At 40.3% G+C, this 22,748-nt stretch overlaps 1 protein-coding gene across 3 annotated transcripts in view; it reads right to left on the reverse strand.

Moving 5' to 3' along the window:
* Window positions 1-22,748, reverse strand: part of pard3bb (par-3 family cell polarity regulator beta b) — a 225,099-nt gene that overhangs the window by 63,722 nt on the left and 138,629 nt on the right. For all 3 annotated transcript variants that reach the window (XM_038720152.1, XM_038720151.1, XM_038720153.1), the window contains exons 20-21: window positions 16,147-16,257; window positions 15,380-15,754 (exon numbers count right to left, since the gene is read on the reverse strand). In XM_038720152.1, coding sequence (XP_038576080.1) covers window positions 15,380-15,754; window positions 16,147-16,257 — 486 coding nt within the window. The remainder of the gene's footprint in view (window positions 1-15,379; window positions 15,755-16,146; window positions 16,258-22,748) is intronic.

Below are 22,748 nucleotides of genomic sequence, written 5' to 3' on the forward strand. Positions count from 1 at the left end.
TCTTAAAGGTAAAAGTTGTCTTTGTAAAGCCATTCTTTTCCTTGATTCAGCACTGCTTGTGTGTGTTTGTGTACGTGTCATCAGCAGAGTTTCTCTCTGACCGACTTTTGAGTGAGTCAGTTCCTGCAAACACATCCAACAAAGATCAGAAAAAAAACACAAATGTCCTTTTATCTAGAGACTGAGACATTCAACAGCGATGATGGTGCAGTGCAGTAAAACAGAATTACACCATATTTCGATTCTCTTTTCCAATTTTTGTTTGACTTTTTTTATTAGAATTATAATGACCACAGAAAATGACTTGTTATAATGTTATTATTATACCATTTTAATGAAACACAAGTGTATTTGTGATCCATATTCTAGTCTAGGAAAGTGAGAGACCTACTGAAGCAAAGTGAAAACAGATGCTAACTTAATTAGCAAAACATTGTTTTTGTCTTTATTGTCTTATCACCCTGTTTTTCTATTCTGTTTAAGTCAAATTGGCAGTTAAGTTTTTGCAATTATCTTTATTAGTTTTATTGAACTGACATTACATTTTGCTGATTTCATCAACTAAATCCCAACTTCCTTTTTTTAATCACATTCATTACCACCTTATTTATCATCCCTGGGACTATAGTATCCCAGAATGTAGAAGGCAGAGAAATACCTTAGGTAAGCTGGCAGCTCATCACAGGGGTATCAAATAGACCGAAATAAATACCCCGTGGCAATTTACATCCCTGAGCTTCCCTTTCCTCTTGTCGTCACCCTCAGACCACCCATTTCTGATTGCATGTGCTTGTGGAACCTCATAGTGTCCAAAATCTCACAAATTACAGGTAAATCCTCTCCCTGCCCTCCTTTAACATAGATTTCTCAACAACATATTTTGCATCAAGAGCTACCCATAACAACTCAAACCAAGGCAAAGTGGTAATCCTCATTAAACTGGGTGCCTCTCAACACTCTTGTTGTCAGTGTTTTTACGTGGTTTCTGTTGCACAAGCGGTACGCTCTCTCTTTTATTATGGCCACTCCAAATTTTGGACAAATTCGAAATTAGAGAGAGGGTTAAACGTGAGAAATGAAACAAAGGCTTAAGGTTTGTTCAAACACAACACGGTGTACTTCAACATTAAAAGTCAGTGGAAAGACATTAGAGGATTCAAACAGATATTGAAACATCTTCGGCAAAACATTTGCACTTTTCCAAAAGCTGTGAAACATTAGACAATAGTGAAATGTATTCTATTCCTATATTGTTCTGTGTCCTGCTCTGCTTTATTCTGCGGGGTTGTTTTTGTTTTTTTGCGGTGCTATTTCATGTTTATGCATTGCAGTAGAAATGATTTGTGTCAAAAGGAGCTCCAGATGGAACACACACACACACACACACACACACACACACACACCTACACACCACCTCACCCTCTGCTCTGCTTTCGAGACAGAGAGCCTGGGAGAATAGGGTGTTAAAATGTACACAACAGTCCTAACTCTGTCCACACACACTCACACATGCACACACAAAGGGTACTTTGAAACGATTTATAACTCCACATAAAAGGAGGGGGGGCTCAAAAACAAATGAATATGATAAATAAAGACATTACACAACACTCACACAAACAGACACACACATTCATGCAAATATTTCCATGACCACAGACTGGGGAAGCTATTGATTAGCTTCAGAGAAACAAGAAAGCCATAAAAAAAGCAGACTTGTATGACTTCACTTTTTAACTACCTTGTGGTCGTTAAACCAATAGGATTGGTTCATGTGGTAATAGCCTCATAGCATAGCATTGTTCTGTGCTTGTGCGTGATAATCAGGATGACTCTGTACCTAAAACATGATTGCAACTGAAATGATTTCTTTCTTTAATTATGTCACGTCAGGAATAACTATAATGAGTGTGGCAATCATTTTGGATCATTTGGGTATGGCCAAATAATAACTCATGTATAAAGCGTACATGTTTCAAAATAAAAGTGTAGGCCTGAGCTACAGTCCAGCAAGAGATTCTCTCTCTCTCACACACACCTACACACACACACACACACACACACTACACACACACACACACACACACCTACACACACACGCGCGCACAGGGAGATCAATCTTTGGCTCTTGGTCTGTCACACCAATAATAATTCTATAAATGTTTAAAATCAGAATCGGAAACTCAGCATAGCTGTTAATAATGCTGCTATTAATAATTAAGATGGCTGCTCCATTAATAACATGGTGAGATACACCCTAAAATACATCAAGGTCCACAGCAAAGGAATATGTCTTTATCATTAAAGCCTATAAATATTTACAAGTCTGGTTATGAAAAGGTGCGATTTCACCCCTAAAATCTGTTTTCTGACTTGCTTTTAATAACTTTTGTGATGTTCCGTAATTTGGGCCGTCCAAAAGAGAGAATTCGCTGTTGAAGCCGGGAGAAACATGATGACGGGAGATCTGTCAAACACAATCCATTCAGGAAAAAAATATATTATGCATAGGTTTAAATTCTTCTAAATATGATTTATTTATTTAAACTTTAATGACCCCATTAAGTGTAAATAAATACTGGGCTTGGCTTGGTGCACTTTAAGCTACACTTTTTCTTTTTCAATAATTTAAAAACCATGTTGGGTGATGTGGGGAATCCATTACAAACTCCAGTGCTGGTATCTAAAGGAAAATACAGTAATTTGTCATATCCACATGATGATCTATTGGTATTTTCCTGTCATCAGAAAAAAAATGTTGCATACAGTCCACGACAGGAACAGATGAAGCGATGGATACAAGAAAGAGGTTGAGACAAAGAAAGAGAAAAGCCAGTTTTTTGTGCTCTCTAACAGATGACTTGATGCTGAAAGGCTTCATAAATCTGACACAAAATGGCCAAAGGGACTATGGTGTTGTCTGCCACACAAGCAGCAACACACACATGCATACATACAGGGGTGGACATACACACAGGTGATGTATGATGTCCTCTTAGATGTGGCACAGGGGGAATATGTCTTTCAGACTCTCGGCTCAGTCTGATTTATCACGTGTCTGCAAATGTGTGACAGCTTGTGTGTAGAAAAAGGAAACGCTACACAATACAAAACCTCTTTTGTAAGATAGTCTACTGACATCTCTTTCGTGGATGTTACAATTCAGTATCAGAGGGAACTTTCCAAATATTACACTGCGCGTGTGAGTGAGCGACGGCGAGTGTCCGTCCTGCATTCTTGGAAGGAACAAAGACAAGAAAAGGATACAGATGCTACCCACTAGCAGAGCTGTTGACCTTCTGAAAAAAGCTAAAGTAGGATTTCCTTTCATTAGCACAAGCACAAAGTCATGATAGCCAGTTGGAAAAAATCAATAAAGCTTGAAAACATAAACTGCAATTGATTTAAAAGCTTAAGAGATGGTACACAAGGTATGGCTCCTTCACCTTTTTCAAGGAAAGTAGAATATTTGTGACTTTGCATCCTGATCAATGCTGCTGATCAATACAACTAACAATAACTGTGCTTTGAAGCTTTAGAAACGTCAAGAGTTACGGATGACTGTCTTACCCTTTTCAATGCAACAGTAAATGAACACTGACTTCCTATTCAAATGAGATGTAATAAGGTCTTAAAGGGACCTTAAAATCGTATTAGCCAACCATGCAAATTACACATCATCACTTCATTCAATTCAGTGCAACTTCAATATCATTCTTTATGTTGTTACACAAAGACTGACTTTGTATCTGAACTATTTGAATTCATAAATGAACTAAAATTAAGTATTGTGTCTTCTCTTGGCAATGACAGGAGGACACAAACCACAGTCAATAATTGTGAGGAAGCACAACAAGAGGAAATGTAGTTTCATATTGACTGATGATGCCAACAGGGAGTTGTAGTCTTTTTCTTTCCACTCGTCCACATACAGTGGGCGTGCTGGTCTGTGTGTTCTCTCCGGTGTCTAGTTGTGGGGTATTAGGACCGTTATCAGCTCTGTCTTACAAGGATCAACAAGATCACAGCAACGGACACAGGTCAATGCATTATCTGTCTCTCCCTGTATCTTGTATCTCTGTTTCACTCGGCTGCTTGCTTACACTTACACACGCACACACACACACACACGTACAGGAATACTTAACAAAAACAACTTAATCAATGTGAGATATTGTCCCTCATGTGTTGACACGGATATGAACGTCCTATTTATATTATATGTTCTGTCATTTTGACATTTCTGTGATGCATTTAATTTTCTTCTCACATTTCCCTTTACTGCGAGTCATTTAGAGCAGTAAATATTCACATTTCTGTCACTTTTTCTCCACAATCTATTTCCAATTCCTCACACCACCATTCATCCTTTTCTCACGCTCTCGTCTCGTTGGACTCTCCACAGTTTGTGCAGGTAATCATCTCAGCTGTCATTTCCGTCCCCACCTTGATACCATCCATCTCTCCTTCCCTCCCACTCCACCTTAATCTCTTCATCATCTGCTCATCTCCATCTCCTCTGCCCTGCCTCTCTCTTCCCTCCCCCTCCATATCTCCCTCATCTCGCTCTTCTTCACCATCTTCTTCCTCCCAATCTCCAAAGCTTGTGCAAGGCTCTAATTAGCTGACGGCTCCACTAATGAAGCCTGACAACAAAAGATCAGCGGGGCTGGCAGGTGGGTCAGAGGGAGAAAAAAGAGAAAAGAAAGGAAGAAAACTTTGTAATACAGTGCAGCTGTGTAGAGTTGATTGTATGTGCTGTCAGGTTGCTCTATTGCTCTCTTTTCCTCTACAGGCTAACAGGAAGTGACACGTGTTTTTAAAATGCAGCTGACAGGATATGACACTGCTCCTTACGCGGCGGCGTCTAAGCGCGGGGAGTAATTAGCGCTCTATCGACTGCCATGACATCAATCAGACTAGCTGTCTAAATGCCTGTGTGTGCAAGAGAGACGCTCACAGTGGCAGAGTAGGGTGGCATCCTATCGTCATGACAATCAGTGTGTGTGTGTGTGTTGTGTGTGGTATATCGTACAGATTGAAATTGTCTGGCATAACATTATTTAGACAAGCCTTATATTATGTGTTTGTGTGTGACAGACAGAGAAAGAAGGAGCGCTACAGGTGGTAAATTGGCTGGCATAAAATCATGTAGGCAGGCTGTCTGGCTCAACGTTCCCCTTTGACTTGCACAGCCGTGTGTGTGTGGCAGGAGGCCTATTTGCCTGATGCCTCTGCCGAGCACAATAGCTGTGGATGGCATCTCTCTAAAAACTGGATTTATACTTGAAGCAAAGGGGTTAAAGGCTGTCCCGTGACAGATACCTATAGTGCTATATTTAACTGGTTGACTGGCCACAGCAAAACCAGACCAATGTATTGTATAGTATGATCACACCGTATCATTTTTATTTATATTTCCTACTGCAATTCTGTTTCAGTTATTATTAACAAAAACAATGGGGATAGGTCGGTTTACATTCTTTCAATGATCACAGCTGATAGCTTTGCTAGAGGTATATTTAAGAAAAGTAGACAATTACTGAACCTTTTGCCAAACTGCTTTAGGTTGTCTTCCCATGGTTTGTCTGTGGCTATTTTAATGGTCTATGTACTCCAAGTCCTCCAAATGAAACAACACAACTGTTTGTTTGTCACTGACTTTAAAATTATCAATGAAAGTTTTTTTTGCCCCAGTTGGCAGGACAGGTTATCCATCCCTTTCTATGCCATTACCAAAATGATTCACAAGAGCAGTTTATATTTTTCTGCCACAAGTAAGGTTAAGGTTTGGGCAGCTCATTTTTTTACCACTATTGTGGCACAGGACAATATTTGAAGTATAAACAAAGATAACAGGCTATTTCAGAGCCATTATCAAGTTATATTAGAGTTCTAAACAGAAAGAAAAACTGTAGTAGAAAAGGTGCAGTATGTACTGACACAAGTGGTGGAGGTCAGACTTCAGCATACAAACCAAATAACAATGTTATGGCTATTTCCATGAACTGTATTACTTTTGTTATACAGTACAGGCACTGTTCAAAGCATTAATTTACACGTCTACCATGTGTTACAAAGTGTTACTTACATGTCTACCATTAGGCTGTTTCAAACTTGTTTCTAGCTTGACTAACAATCTCCCTAATTACTCCAGAAGTTTTGAGAAGTCACTCCAGCTGACCTTTACTTCACATGACCTCATCTGTCCCATGCTCTCTGGCCTTTGCTTGTTATACAAATATTTGGAGTCAACCTAGAGCGGTTTTATTAGATTTAATTAAGCCAAACCGCAGCCTTTACCTTAACCAGAATGATTTCACCCAACCTCGAGTATGATTATTACCCCTAACCTAAATTTAACTAAAGAGTTTTTCTTTAGTATTCATTTTTTTATAAAAGGAGTTTTCCATAATATAAACACTTGTGAATGTCATATATCATTTAAAGTGAGCTAATCATGGTGCACACACTGCTACGACGTGGCACTTGACCGGATTCACTGTGATTACATTAAATGCAAGCTCATGTTGAGTACTGTATATGGATATAAAAAATCATGATGAACTCAGCGAGGCAGTTTTCTCTTCTTTTAGAACAGGCGCTTTATTGACAGCAACAAGCAGAGAATCCCTTTACACTACAACACCCAGACACTCACTCAACCACGGGCACATAGCACAACACAATGTAGATTACGCTAACTTCCTTGGCATTGTAGGAACACACAAACAAACATGAGCCTATCCCCCAATTAACCAGGAGGCTGTCCCTATATGCTCACCATAAAAGTGTTTTGCCAAGTACAACACAGAATATACACACAGTGTGCGTGTTGCTTAGCTACAACTAAAATTTCAATTTAATTCATATTCCCCACTGCATGAAAAAGGTAAGATTGAGTACAGGGACAAAAACATCTAGAAACTAGATGGCAAATAACATCAAAGATGTACAAAGCTAATTCTGTCCCTCAGCGTTTACCTTCCGTCTCTTGAAACTTTTAGCGTGTTCCTCTCTTTGTGTGTGTGCTTTTAAGAGGCTGTGCCCAAGTGTCCTTTTACCGTGTACGTGCTCCACTGCGGGAGGATGTCCTTTGCATGGAATTTATTTTTCATCGAGAACTACTTGTGCAAATACGAGAGACGGAAATCATAAATGAGAGGAAGAGAGTGCAACAGGCGGGAGAGAGACCTAGAAAGGGTATATTGAGGGAAAGAGACCAAGGAGGAGGAAGGGATGGAGCAGACAAGTGCCTCTTGAGAGCTTTTCCTTATTAGCCAGGCTGAATCGCAAGCTTTGAGCTCGGAAAACACACACTCTGGCCCTCGTCTGCACTCCATCACTTTCCTCCCCCACCTCTTCTCATTCCTCTCTTTTAGCCCCTCTTCACATTCTCTACTCCCAGCATCTCAGTTCTGTTTAACCCTTACTTACTTTCCCCTTTGCTAATTTGCCCTTCTCTGTCCATCCGTCCACCTCATTCTTCATCTCATTGGTGAATTATCCCAAAACATCCACTTAGCCTCTCTTCCCCTCTGAGTCCCCCGCTACCTCATCTTTTCTCCTTTTCTCTTCGCTAGTTCATCCACTTTTCTCATTCCTGTAATTATTTGGGTCCACTCATGTGTCCTTTCAGCCCACAACATTTGGACCCTATTCTCTCTTCCAAATAATCCTCTTCTCTTTCATTTTTTTAAAGCTCTAAACATGCACTGGCTCTCAATCATTTTCAATCACAGTCTCTCCAGTCTGCTCCTCTTCTCTTTCCATTCTGTTCATTTGTCTTTCTCCGACCTTTCTCCTCCTGCTTTTAGAAACAAAATCCCCCTTTTCTTCAACACTTCCTCTTGCTTCTCATTCTGGCTCTTTCTTCTCCATGCCTCTCTTCTGCTTCACCCTTTCTCCGTTTTCTTTCTTTAATTTCCCTTCCTCTTTATTCCTAATCCCACTTAACCTTCCATTTTACTGCCCTTTAGTTCCAAAACACTCCACACTTCTCTCTCATATCCGCCATCGTCCTTGAATGTGATTGCTCCTCTTAGTTTATAAATTAGTGCAAAATACCACATTTCTTTCTACAGAATTTCCATAATAATGTAAATTTTCTTATACATCTCATGGTCTCAACAAAACACACAATAAATATTTTAAATAACTCATAAGAGTGTATTGTAGATCTGCCACGCCCATTTGTGGGACAAATGCACATCTGTTTAGAAGTTAAAACAAGTAAAACTAGTTTGTAAAGATTAAAGATTCGAACAGTCATAGGGAATGGGGACTTTTGTTTTAAGATGCTTTAACAAACAACCAAAGCTGTGGAGAGGTAAGCCATTAATTGCAGGTCACAGGGCACATGTGCAGATGTTGCAAAGAGACAGCGGGACTTGCATTGGATCCGTGTAAAATTGACTGAAATGTGATAGAAGCCATTACAAATCGGGCCTGTAAGCTACTGCTCGTGCTGCAGCTATTTATCGGTGCATTTTGTGTTTCAAGTAAGTAACCTCGGTTCATTCAGTAATGAGCTGTTCTTTGTGACTTATATCATTTGCTGTAATGCTTATTAGTGCCAAAATCATGTTACTACCCAAAGATACATCCCCTAATATACACACACACACACACACACACACACACACACAGAGAGCCCCCGCCCAACCAAAACTAATTACCTACAAGAAGAGAGTGATGCGGAAAACAGTACTTGCACAGACCAACCTGGCACCCACTAAAAGCACCTCCAGTGTGTGTGAGAAGTGTGTAAGATAAAGACAGTGAGTTTTTATTACTCTGTGTGTGTGTGTGTGTGTGTGTGTGTGTGGCACTCATTGAGCTGGGAGAATGTCTGATTAATTAACATGGAGCAAAGAAAGCCTCTCCAGTGAGCAGCCAAGCAATGCTAAAAGCTCATCTCCCTCTCCTCCCTCTATGTCTCTCTTGGTCTCTTTTCACCATTTTCACACTTAATACACATTTTGGGAGCGCACAATGTTTCCGTCCATGTACTCAGCGAGGTAAGACGAGTGCAATCTACATATGCAAGCTTAAATATGTTAGGTAAGGTAAAGTGTCTGGTGTAAAAATCCATAAATTTGCCCATGTGTTGCATTTTAGCAGTGAAAAGAAGCCTGGCTGCCTCTACACTACATCTTACGCTGTATCATGGATTGCTGTATTACTGTATGAAAGCAAGGGGACGTCTGCTTTTCCAGCACAAACAAAGCTAAAGTTTTTCAGATTTTCTCACAATGGCAGATGGTGGGACATGTGAAAGCCAATGGCAAAATCACACCTAACATGTGTATTTTCTTTAGCAAAGCAAAAGTAAAAACAAACACAAACAGAGCAGCAATAAGGAGGGAGGAGAGGGGTGGAACAGGAACTTTTAATTCGACTTTTCAGAAAGTGGCAACATTTTATAAGCGTTATCGATTCAACAGATGCTCTCAAATGCATAATTTGGTAATACCACTTCTGTCATCTTGAACATGGTATTGTTTGCTTATGGCATGTGTCTTCAAATTCTTGACAAAACCTATGTAAACTGTGAGTATATAAGATGTGTTCTACATTATACTGTGTAAAGTGTAAATCTGCGTATCTTTTATACACACGGGGCAGGCCGAAAACATTACTCACACCTTACTATGTAACACAGCATAGGACATGATGACAAAAACTTCAGGACTGAATCAACACCTCTTTCTCTCTCCCTCAAAACATGCAACATTATAAGCAAAGACATCTGTTGCAAGGTTACTGCACTGCATTAGATGTTCAGAAGTATCACTGTACTGCGCTATTCATTGTCTCAGAGTAGGAGAAGCTATGCTTTTACGTGTCTTTTGTCTTTCATTCTTGAGGTTATTTGACTTATCTTTCGCTCATGCGCTACAGTAACACTCTCTCTCTCTCTGAAGCTCACTCCACTCTGGTCTCTCCAGGCTGCTTGTTTTCTAATTGGTGGAGTGCCAGAGGTCGTGGTTGTTATGGTAACCTGCAAGGGGCACTTGGAAGGGTTAGGTGGTAGTTGTGGTGGTGGTGGTGGTTGGGAGAGGGTGGGAGGGGGCACCCACTCAAGAAAACGGAGGGCAGCACTCATCTAAGGCTTGGGTGGTCACTTCAGAAAATGGACTAGTTACGTGCGTGTGTGTGTGTGTGTGCGTAAGTGTGTGCGTGCGTTTGACATCCTAACTACCTCTGTTTTGTACATGCACCTAAGTGTGTGAGTGCACAAGACAAAATGGTTCTACTGGCAGGACGAGAGGGAGTGGGAAAGATAGTGTATGTGTGTGTGTGTTCGCTGAGGGTGGGCAAAGAATCCTGCTCTCCACTTAAAAATCTTCTAAAGAGCTCCTTTTCTTGGGTCCTTTTCTCTCTCGCCATGGTTCCCTTGCTACGTCCTTCCCTACGTGAGCCACTCAGGCCCTCCAATCTGTCCATCTGTGTGCCGAGATGGAAGAGGGGCGGACAAGCCGCAGGAGGGTGGACACCAGGAGAAAGACTGTACGTCCACAATAAGCTGACTGAATCTGAAAATGTATCTTTTTCTCTCTCTTAGATTTAGCACTTCATCCACACTTAGCTGGCTTTTTGACCCCCAAAGACTTAGCTTTTTGGGTGGGGGCTTTCTGGCAGTTAATATAAGAAGACGACTTTCTGTCACCTCTAACCTACTCTGTAGCCGATCACACAGTAAAGGTGTGTGCATTTTGGCAGATGACTTTGAGATCATAAACTATTAATTTGATTGATACCAAAGAATTAAACAACCGGGAAATGCTCCTATGGAAGCCCATTGTTTTCAATTGCATATTCAAAATGAGATGCCTTCTTGTGGATATTGTCTAACGTAAAGGAAGATTACAAAGGAAAACCTTCCCTTTGTGAAAAGAGAGGAGAGAGAGAGAGAGATTTTGTGTGCTTTTTCTCTCAAACACATTCATGGCTTTGTGTCTGTGTGTGTGTGTGTGTGTGTAACTGGTTTACTAAATGAGTCTGCATTAAACTCTGCCATGCATAAGAAATTGAGCTGGCTGTGCCCTTTAGAATTAAAGGTGGTGCGCTGGTTGAGAAGCAGACTGTGTGATATATCACTTCGCTGTGTGGTTAAATAACTATCCTTCCATAATAGAGCAGTTTAAATGCTTATAAACACATACAAAAATGCACACATGCAGCCAGACACATACTGTATATGTGTGCTGTGGAGTATAATTGGCTATTTTTTAAGACCTATTATGTAAATTGCGATTTTACTGATGCCCATGTGAGATACCTGAAGAAAGTGACATGATGTCTGAACAACTGCAAAGACGATTAAACTGGCGTGGAAGACTGCATGCAGCCTTGTTTTGATTTAAATTATTTCTTGGAAAACTTGGAAAAAGTGTGACTGCTTGCTTACATACGGCTAACTAAAGCCGGGCATGCAAACTGGTCGGGTGGTAAAAAAAAAAAGGTGAGAAGGATACGCAAGCAGAGAGACGGTGTAAGAGCGGTCTGTTTTTAAGCTTACAAGTTGTATACAAAACGTGCATTTGTCTACTGCAACAAGAGAAAGATACCGACACGTCACTTTGTGTTGAAAAGTAGTGGGGACATAAGGGCGTATTCCCCCAGAAAGTTTTGAGTATTAAACACTTAATTTCTTGCACTGCCTTTCCTACATCAACTTATGATGAAAACGGTTTTTATTTATGTAAAGGGAAACACAAACTTCAGGTGGCAGGTGACAATTCAAAATTATAATATTACAGAATCTTGTGCAGTGCAGCTCTCAGGCATTTCTATGCTGCTTTCACATGTTTCTCCTGTAGACTGTATCAACGTTTCTCATGAAATATCATCCCTGCTCAATTAGGACACATGCAGGAATGATTATTTTCCCCCTCTCTTTTGTCGTGTTCACAGGGAGAGAACAGAAAACTTAGACAAAAAGTTGGTAAACTTACTGACTGGTGCTGCATGCTTTGGGGTCATTTTATAATCTGTAGCTTTATAATTCTTACTTAAAAATGCAAATAAACCTTTCTCAAAGCACTTTCATTGGTTCTTTGCCATTTCATGTTGCAAGCTCTTGTTCAAAGCTTTTTTAACAAATGATTTCAAAAAGTGATGGGGACATGTCCCCTGCTCCCCCAGTGTAAATAGCACAGATGCCGACACGTTGATCCTGTTTAGACAGCATGTTGGCCTAGTGGATAGCACTGTGGCCTCACAGCAAAAAGGTCCTGGGTTTGAACCCCGGTCGTCCCGGCCTTTGCTGACACTGCATTTCAATCTGGAGTTGGTATCTGGAGTTGGTCCCCAGGCGCTCTACAGTGCCTGCCCACTGCTCCCTTCAGGGATGGGTTAAATCTCACTATGTGTATGTGACAAATAAAGTACCTTTTACTTTGACGTTAGCCTATATTACACCCAGGCTGCTGACACAGCTTAGCTAACATTATTGGTCAATAACAGTGGGCAAAGTTATAAAATTGGCAACATTACTGTATCTGACAGGACAGCTAACATTGTAAGCTGGCTTACTTCTGTCTTATATCAGGCTTGCTGTCCAACGGACAGTTCGTTCGGCAGTCTCACCTGCTGTCAGACCCGCCCTACTCTGCCTCTGATTAGCTGTTGGGTTGAGGCATTAGGAGTGCCGATTGGTTAGGCACAACCAGTTGTAAAGTCGCTCATGCTAGACAACAATTTTACCCCTGCGCCACCCACATTAATTAATGTACTCTTATCGTCGTCGCTGTTATGTTGAAAGTATCGACCTGTTGCTCCTCTACTGTGGAGTTTGTCACAGCTTTTGACAGATTCAAACATTATGTTAAGCAGGGCCAGCTACTGAGCGCCTACTGATGTGCTCTTTGTCGTACGTGCATCATAGAGATACTTGCAGCAATGAAAGAATACTGTGTGCATTTAAAAAGCTTTTTTAGTGTTTGGCTCAGACCCAGTTCAGAGTAAAATCACTATGGGGGATTTTCAAATTATTGGAGATGCACCAGTAGTTACAGAGCAAACTAAAAGGGCAATAAAGGAATGGGACACTGCAGATGTCAGTCAGTTCTGCTGTGTGTTGCTGACAGTTGATGAAAAGACATTAAGACAAACAAAACAATCGTGGTATAATCAGACTTATTCATTACTAATTAGGCAGCATTACTACACAAAGTAAGCGAAGCACAACAAATTTCAGATGTTTACTACTTTAAACTATTGTTCCATTAAGAAGATATCAACTTTGTAATGCAACAATCATTTTCAAAGCAACTAAAAGGTAAATCTTCCAAGTTTAGAGGAAGCATTATGGAGCGCTGTGTCCTGTTCACTAAATATTCTAGGTGATCTTTATTTCTGAATCAAGACCTACTAAAAGTTATTATTGTTTCCAATGACTAAGCAAACTGATTGTTTCCAGCAGCACTCACAGTTTCCAGGGCGGCCTAATTTCAGCCAATGGTGTTGTTTCATTCTTAAATTATCATTATTACCCAGCACTGTCTCAAGGCTGAGGTACTGCCTGTTTCGTTGTTTGGCTTGTTGAGACATTCTTTAATATTTATGACTTGCTTTTCTAACAGACAGGAGTTCATCTATATGTTATATTCAGTCTACATACACACAACTGTGTACATTTGTGAGCTGTAGGTGTTTTTACCACTGCATTACTCATTCTGTGTGTGTGTGTATAAATCGGTGTGCTTCATTGCCTTGCTGAGGTGCTGATGGAATGGAGTCCTTAGCAAAATTGTTTATCTCCGTCTCCCACATGCATACCGCAGCTCTGGCCTCCCTCGACGCACAGTAACACAGAGTCACGCACACACTGAGTCACACACACACAGACACCGCTGACACACTACCTTCTTTTTTTGGCACCATCGATTACTGTCAGCCAATACCTGGACTTCCTTCTGTCTACCTCATCAGGTTTCAGGAAGTGATGATAAATGAATAGCTCTATCTGCCAGGACTGCGGTGGACATGGATACAGGTTTGCAAAATCAAGACATTCTTAGACTTATTTTTCTTCTTTTAAAGAAGGAAATAGATTGGGAAACTTAAGTGAGTAAGTATTGGAAAAATCAAGCTAAATACCCACAAACTGTCTGCTGTAATTAATGTATTTAGCTGCACATTTAACCATGCATTGCATTACTGCAGCCCAAGCAAACAATGTGCATTTACATAATCCAAATAATAATGTGTGAATATGAGACGGTTGACGGGTTAAGGATTGTTTCAAAAACATACAATTTCACAACAAAATACTACATAATACTTAGAATTAGAAAAGACTGAAGTTACGACAAATTGTTTTTATGTTATGTAGCATTTACTTACATTTAATTAAAGACAGTGGTGGCTCACCCATGACCTTTGGTTTGGCTTTAGAAGAACCTGGCACTGTATAACATGCCTGTCTAAGGTTTGAACATTGCTGGATTCCATATCCTTGTGCACTCAGAAAAAAAGAAATAGCAATTCACTTTTAATGAAAATAAAGTCAACCCTAGAAACCAAGGTCAAATGAGTCTTGACTTTCCATGATGGAACATTATTTATGCATGGAGGAAACAATACGAGACAGACACTGTCAAAAAACATTTCTATGAAGCCTGGAGCTGTCCATCAAGCAGGCACAGCAATATGGTGTGTGTGTTTGTGTGTGTGTTTGTGTGTGTGTATGCGAGAATATCTGTACTGGTAGATATATTCAGAAGTAAGTGAGCTGTGACTGACGTAATAAAGGTAAGGAGTAAGGATTGTGGAGCTGAGAGGAACACTTTGAACCCTGCGGTGGGTTGTTTTTCTTGCTGGGACACACACACACACAATATATATGTCAGTGGGCATGTGAGTACACATTCGCTCATACTGAAGCTCAAAGCAAGCACAAACAATTCAATCTTTTTCTTTTTGTCTGCCTGTCTCCATCTCTCTCTTGCTCTCAAACACAAACACACACACACACACACACACACACAAACTGGCCTGTGACAGCCAAATCTGATTTAAACAGGTGAGGGGGGAGAGAGAGGGAGAAATATGAAGCATCAGCAATATAACATTGCATTGTAAACCTGAAGAGGGATGGGAGTGGACAGAAACCTGGGAGCTTCCTGTCCAGGCCTAACTCTAGGAAGGGGGCCCAGGTTTATCCGCTGGTTTTAAAAAGACTAAACTAGACTATACCTGATGGGAACTTTTAGATGTTAAAATTTAAGACAAAGTGATCAAATTGAACCACTTCTGCCACAGTTTGTCACACTAATGAACCAAACCTCTTTGCGCCTCTGAAAAATAACTACCACACTAAAGCAAGAGCCCGAAGCTAGAAGTGAATCCCGAGAAGGTTATGGTGTCTTACCTGTCATTAGCAGTAGCAGAGACAGGAGGAGATGTAGTTCCAGCTCCCCTTGGTTTATTGACTTTGGCGTACAGCCTATCAAGGGGGTCATCATCAGGGATGGCTACAGGGTCGTTGCCATGATTCCCATGCCCTGGAAAGGCAGAGGGACCTTGGGGGGACGGGGTGCGAGCATGGGCGTGCTGAATTGTACTGTAGGGAGGTGACTGAGACAGCGGCTGGGGCATTGAACCCATATCTCTGCCCCTGAAGGACTGTATTCGGGCATAGTTGGGGTCTGCGTCGTCATCCTCCACATCTGGATATGCCGAGCCGCCACCGCCTTGCTGGTCTCTGGGTCGGTGCTCTCGCAGCTCAGGATGCCCTGCCTCGATTCTGACAGACAGATGGAGAGCCAGTTAAGACGTCTAGAAATCTCATTGAAACACTGATGGTTCTCATGAGCGGGCTAATGACTGAGTTATAACAAAGGCTACCACAAAGAAACATCTTTAAACAAACCACACAAAACTGCACCATTAGTTTAGCACTCAGGAATGACAAGAATGGAGCAGAGAGGGGTAGAGAGAACGGAAAGAATGAGAAGAAATAAAAGAAAGGAATGTAAGAGCTGTTAATAGTGGTTTCAATGTGTTCCATGAGAATGATACATGAACATCATCTGCAATAAAGTGACTTGTGTACTCTGGATATTCACAATATCTGTATGTCAGCAAATTTAAAACACAAAAAAATCATAATCATCTCTTTTCCAGAACGCTCCCCACCTTTCCCTCTCATCTTTCATCCTCTCAAGCTCATGATCACTCAGGATGTCTGTCTTCTGTCGCTGCAGAGCTGCTTTTGCCTCCTTCTTCTCCTCTTTTTTCTTCCCGAATCTGGACAGAGAGAAGCAGCAATGCAGACAGAAAGACAAAGAGAGATGGGCATCAAAAACAATGAGACAGAGAGAGAAAAATATCATAATATTATAGCTCAGCATGGGGATTTTAACAGCCTTTGGCATGATGTGGTTCTGTGGAAGCAGATGAGGAACAAACAACACATTTGTACTGTTCTTACAACAAACGCACACACAGTAACATAAACGCAGATACACACACTTTGTTATTCGTTGCGAGAGCTTCTGGCACAGCATGTGACTGAGTGTCAGGACCAATACAATGTTGGTATGCCGTCAGATTTATGTCATATGTCAAGAGCAAATCATATTATTTCTCACGCGCAAGATTCCTATTGTTTGGGCGATTTTTTTGCCTTTATTGATGATAGGACAGCCGAAGACAGACTGGAGAGAGAGGGTGGAAAGACGTGCAGCAAATGAGTTGCGGATCGGATTCAAACCCGGGACACTGCGGTAAGGACTCACTGGTACATGGTGCATGTGCTCTGCTAGGTGAGCTTGAACACAATTTCAACAACCAAGAGATGTACAGGGCACTGCGAGCGAGAAACAAAAAATAGGAAGAGGCAAACAATGGCACCTGCATACATAGAACTCAGCAGTAACGTAAGGTAAATCACACTCAGCCTCTTGCTGCACCTTATAAATGACTCAATATCCACAAATGAAAATGAAATGAAATGCCCCAAAGGCTTTTTTTGTCATACCCGTCTCTTCTTGTCATTCTTTCTTCTTTGAGATTGTTTTTGTTTATAACATGAATCAATCAAAATCCATACATTAAACTATAACATACAAATACTGTATATATATATATATATATATATATATATATATATCTTGGACTTTGGCAAACATTTATTGACATTTTTCACCAGTTTCTGACATCTTATAGACCAAACAACTAATCAATACTGCTAACTAATCAAATGAAAATACTCATTAGCTGCAGCCCTAAAAGCTAGTGCCTAACATAGTAACTACTACTCTATACAGTCTACTCTAAATTAAAAGTTGGCATACACAGGATATACTTAGAGGCCCATTTTAAGTGGCCACATATCAATACTCAGACCACACCAGTCAATATAGATTGTGTGAGGTCAGCATCAACAGCACACTCAGCACTACTGGACACTGCACAAGTCATTACCTGGACAGGACCCTGAATTGCACACACACAAATACACACACACCTGACTAAACTTCATAGCTAAATGCGAATGACTAATGGTGGCTTCAGCCTTCGGGCCGGACACACTGGCATTTGCTGTTGAATGAAGATGTTGACAGCATCTCTGTCTACCAAGAGAAACAAGCAACATTTAGTCAAGATAACCAGCATTACCACAACACTGTATGTGGATGCATGGTGTAAAAGAGAAAACTATTTACAGTGAATGATTGTTGTTTTCATTTTTTGTTTCTCAACCCAAGAACAGGATTTAAGTAAACTTTTATGCTGACAAAGCTCTGACTTATATTATATAGATATTAGATATTGATAGCTATCAGAGGCTATAAATGCCATAAACACGTAAAGCCTGCTCACGAGCTGATGTAAAAAAGAAAAAGTAAATAAACTAATAAACTCATAGCTCATTCAACTTTACACCCTAGCAGCTATACAGTGAGTAGGATATGGTTAATTGAGCCAATCAAAGCTGCTAAATAGTTAATTTATCCAACATGCAAACGGTGACCTTATAACATGCCTTAATGTTTTATTTATCTAGTGAATCTACTGATGTATTATTTTTTCTTTGCTACCCGCTGATCTTTCTGAAGCATCGCTAAACCTGCTTGTGCATTATTTAAAACAACATTCATAGTCAATTTAAAGTGTGGGACTGTGTTGTAGTTTAGCCTGTGCATGTCTGTGCAATGCTTTGGTAAAATAAAAGGTGTAATATATAAGTTAATATGTTGAAATGCTTAATGGGGGTTGGTGGGGGGGCATGGGGTATAACCATGTGCATGCATTAACAGAGTGAGTGTGTCTTCATCTCACAGGGGACAAGCCTTGCTCTAATTACCGCTACCTACAGAGTTAGAGGCTTACCCTTCCCTTCAACTCCCTCTCATTCCCTCACTTACCCCTCTCTCACCTCTCTTTTTTTTTTACCTCAGCACTCTCCTCCTTTTTTCTCATTACCCTCATTTCTGTGTCTTTCCATCACAGATTACCTCGCCTTCACCCCTTCATCTGGCCGTCATGCTTGGCATGTCGACCCTTGGTATCAAACACTTCTCTCACAGCCCCTCCTCTCCTCTCTTCTATACTGTCATCTCTATTTCCTCTCTTGCTTTTCTGTCCTTCTCTGTAACATAACATGGCAAATGAACCAATCAAACACACCCTAGTGGATCAAATGATGAGAAGCCATGACCTGTTTTCAATTATGAGAGGAATGAGGAGGAGCTTGACTAAATAATTTCCCTTTTGGAAATAAATGAAGCGTTAACTTACCTGTCCACAATAACATGAATCCAACACCTATTTAATTCTCCATACTGACCTAAGAGACCAACTCTATCCAACAGACATAGAGGTATTTTACATTAGGGTTGTGGACAATTAATGGGAAAGCACTAGATACTGAAAAGTAAAAGAGTAAGAAGGTAAAAACAACAACATATTTTTTAGTGCTGAAGAAAAAAGTAACACACACATTTTAGCTTCAGGATTATCTCCATTCTGCTTCTTTGAGGACATTATGACAAAAAAAAAAAAATGATATGGAGTTAAATTTGTGAAAATTGAAACAGATGCTTTAAACTTTTCAAAATCTGGTTAAAAGCATCGGCTACCTAAGTTAAATATGGAGTACCATCAGCCATCTGTAACTATTTTTGATTGACCTACATTCAGCAGCAAATGGAAGGGAAAAGAACAGTGAGGGAGATCTAGAGGGAAAAAATGATGTAGAAAGATAATGGACACCTACAGCTTAATTAGACCTGCTCTCTCTCTCTCTCTCTCTCTCTCTCAAGTCCCTCTTGATATTGTTATTACTGGGGTATCCTGGGTGGCAACACGCATGGATGCACACACAACTGAACGATACACATAAAATCTACAGAAACATACAGAGGCCATAGACATGCAACAATTAAATAAGGCGTGTGTGTGTGTGTGTGTGTGTGTGTGTGTGTGTGTGTGTGTGTGTGTGTGTGTGTGTGTGTGTGCATGTGGCTTTTTGCAAGTGAAGGAGGAAGTAATAGAAATGGAAAGCTGCACACATGAGATACCACAGCAGGGAAGTATTTCTCCTGCCACCGTCTTCAGGCTGACCACAGAGGGTGTCTGGGCTGATACTCAGCTGAGTGTTTGTCTTTGCATGCTTAAGTTAAGAGAAAAAAGACAATTTAAGTGAATGGGAAGTGAACTGGCTTACATCACGATGTCATGACACTCACCTTTGACTTTTTCCCTCACATTTGTGTTAAGATCAATTTGCTTCATTTTTGTTTGTTTCTTTAATTTTTTTGTAATTATGACTTCTGCCTGTCAGCAACTTCTTTTCCATGTCTGTCGTTTTTTAAGATGTCTTCTGTCCAACATGAGTGATCAGTCAAATTACAAACCATTATCTAACCTACCACAGCACACATTTACAAACTAAGAAAGACGCTGGACGTGAGACTAACTTTAAAAAGTTTACTCTATCTTTACTCAATGATAAATTACTAAATTGTGGCAAATGGAAAGGCACGTGTGATGAACAGACACATCATACACACATAGCCTAAAAGCGTTCTGAACATTACGCTTATGCTTAGAAGTTATGCTTATGTATGCTTGAGAATAATTTCACAAGGAATATCAGAGTAAGAACAGCTGATTAGCAGCCAGTTAGGATGAATAAATTACCTCTTGTTCTGTTGACAGTGGGAAAAAATGATGACTCATGAATATTCATGACCTAACACCGCAATCTGTATGGTACTTGTATGACTACTCATTTGCATGTGAGAAAGATTTAATTAAACATCTATACACAGGTTACTTAAAGCTTCCATCTGTGTAGGAAAAGGTAGGATGAAATAAAATAAAAACACTCACCATCTGATGTCTGACCAAGGTCCAAAGAAGTTTCTTTTCATGGTCAACATTATGTACCACCACACAATTTGTTGTAAATATTAAAACCACATAATTATTATTATTAAATAACATAAGGCAAATAAGGTTGATTAAACTTTTCTTTACTCTGCAAGGAGCCAATATACTTAAACATAGCTTTAAATATCACCTTTGTTTAACTGGTGAGTACATTTAGTTTTAAGACTGTTGTTCGCTAAACAAAAGTATCAGCCCTGTTAAAATGACAGTTAACGTAAATTACAGATGCACCTAGCTAAGCAAGCTAGCTAACGCCACACGGAGCGGTTTGCTCCACAGTCTCGTCCAAATATGGTCGCTGGTTGCAAAAAAATCAACATGGCTGCGACTTTCGGCCAAACTCGAGGCTTCAAAATGGCAGTCCACGAACCAACGGGTGACGTCACGATGACTACCTCCACTTCTTTTATACAGTCTATGGTTGAGATTCAACAATTCAACTGATTCACAAATAATAGTGGGCTGTTTTCATTTATTAAATCTTCCTGTAATAAAACCGAACCATTCATGCAGAACGAGTTCAACATTGTAAAAGTTTGCTGTAGTGCGTCAACCTTTTTTAATGTTGTAATGTAGCCACTAGCCAGCCACACTGCTCACTCCAACTGTGTTTTATGCAAGCAAGTATGAATGTATGCACAGCAAGTCAACACTGCCAGCAGTGAGGTGAAACTATACTTCTGAAAATTCTGAATCAAAATCAATCTTAGAAGATAAAAATCGCGATTATTACGTGAATTAATTCCCCCCCTTAATTCATTTTTTTCTCCACAACAGGAGCCTGAGCCCCTGTTACATTTTCTCACATACCTAATGCTCTACACACTTAGACTAAACCCACAATTTAACTTACACATATTCTAATCGTGACCTTACACAAAACATTTTCTCACTGGTCAGCATTGCATTACTTGGTAAAACATCAGTAGGTCTAAAACAGGTTCTTACAACAAACCACTACAAGACACACACACATGCATTCACATGCACGCACATACACACAGACATGCTACTTGGAATGCTGAACAGTGGGCGTTCAGACGGCTGTTCCACACTTGTGCTTCTGAATAGTCTATCAGGAGAAAACTCACTGACAAACGAGCAGAAAACGAGTGCAAACATCTGTGACTCTCACTTCACCTATTCTTTCTATTCTTCTGCTTTCCTCTCACTTCCTCCCTCTGCCACTCCATGGACACGCCTCCCTTTACTATCATTGGCAAATGGATCCCTGAGGGAACGGATGATTGACAAGTGTGCTTCGATAACAAGCACACACACAAACATACATAAGCAGACAGACACTGTGCAAGGAAGCAACGCATTCAAATCAAAGCATACATACACACACACACACACACACACAGATGATTGGCAGGCATGACACCAGTTCGTGACACTCCAATGACTTCCTGTCATGATGTTTGATTGGCAGCTGGTGGGTCCTTCCCCCCTTTCAAGCATGTACTCTCTAATTATGAAACAATGACAGGCTATGTCTGGTAAAAGACAGGGTTTTTCCTGAATAAAGAACTTCAAACAGCCTCTTTGCACAGATTTTGCCTTTCCTTTCCCCAAACCTGACCATGTTTTTTGGCTGCTGAAAAGCCTAAATAGCAGAGTAATTTGCTAGTTAATCAAAAGAGCTATAAACTGCATCAGATACTTGTTCAAATACAGTATTTTAACTGACATCCCTGGATTTTCAGAAATCTCTTCTACACTGACTTAGAAGAACATACATGTGGCTATTTTTTTGTTAAATTGTCCTTATTTCTCTTGTCCTTATTTCTCTTATTTTGTTCTTTGAATATAGAGAAGGGGGAAAAAGATATCCTAGCTAATCAGCAATGACCAGTAAAAGCACCCCCACAATTGAGGCGGGCTAATCATCACAATGATGGAGCACTTTAAATCTAACAGAGGTGCAGCATTATGACCACCTGGAGAGAGCGGAGAAAGAAGGAGAGCAGAAAGAAGGACAAAGCGGGGCAAATATGGGGGAGAGTATAATTATAGGGATCAATGAGAGGTTAAGAAAATGAGCAGATTCATTGAGACAGATGCTCTAATTGTAAAAGTTTTTGTGCTCTTTTTCCTCTTCATATGGTTTTTGGTTGGCGGCTGCATTCTCCAATTACATTGCTCCTTGAGTTGTAAGTTTAACATTTTCTTATGAAAGTAGATCATCCAGCTGCCAGTCAGCAAAATACTGTATATGCACATGGACATACATATGCACACATAAAACAGAGCATCGGAGGCTAGATGGAAGTGAGAACGGCGATGCACGACTACAACCAAGCAGGCAACCATGCATTTATTATCACAGATTCTCA

The sequence above is a fragment of the Micropterus salmoides genome, unplaced genomic scaffold (genome assembly GCF_014851395.1).
Source record: "Micropterus salmoides isolate LMB-PRFRI ecotype aquatic unplaced genomic scaffold, ASM1485139v1 Ms_hic_scaffold_15, whole genome shotgun sequence".
Classification (NCBI taxonomy): domain Eukaryota; kingdom Metazoa; phylum Chordata; class Actinopteri; order Centrarchiformes; family Centrarchidae; genus Micropterus; species Micropterus salmoides.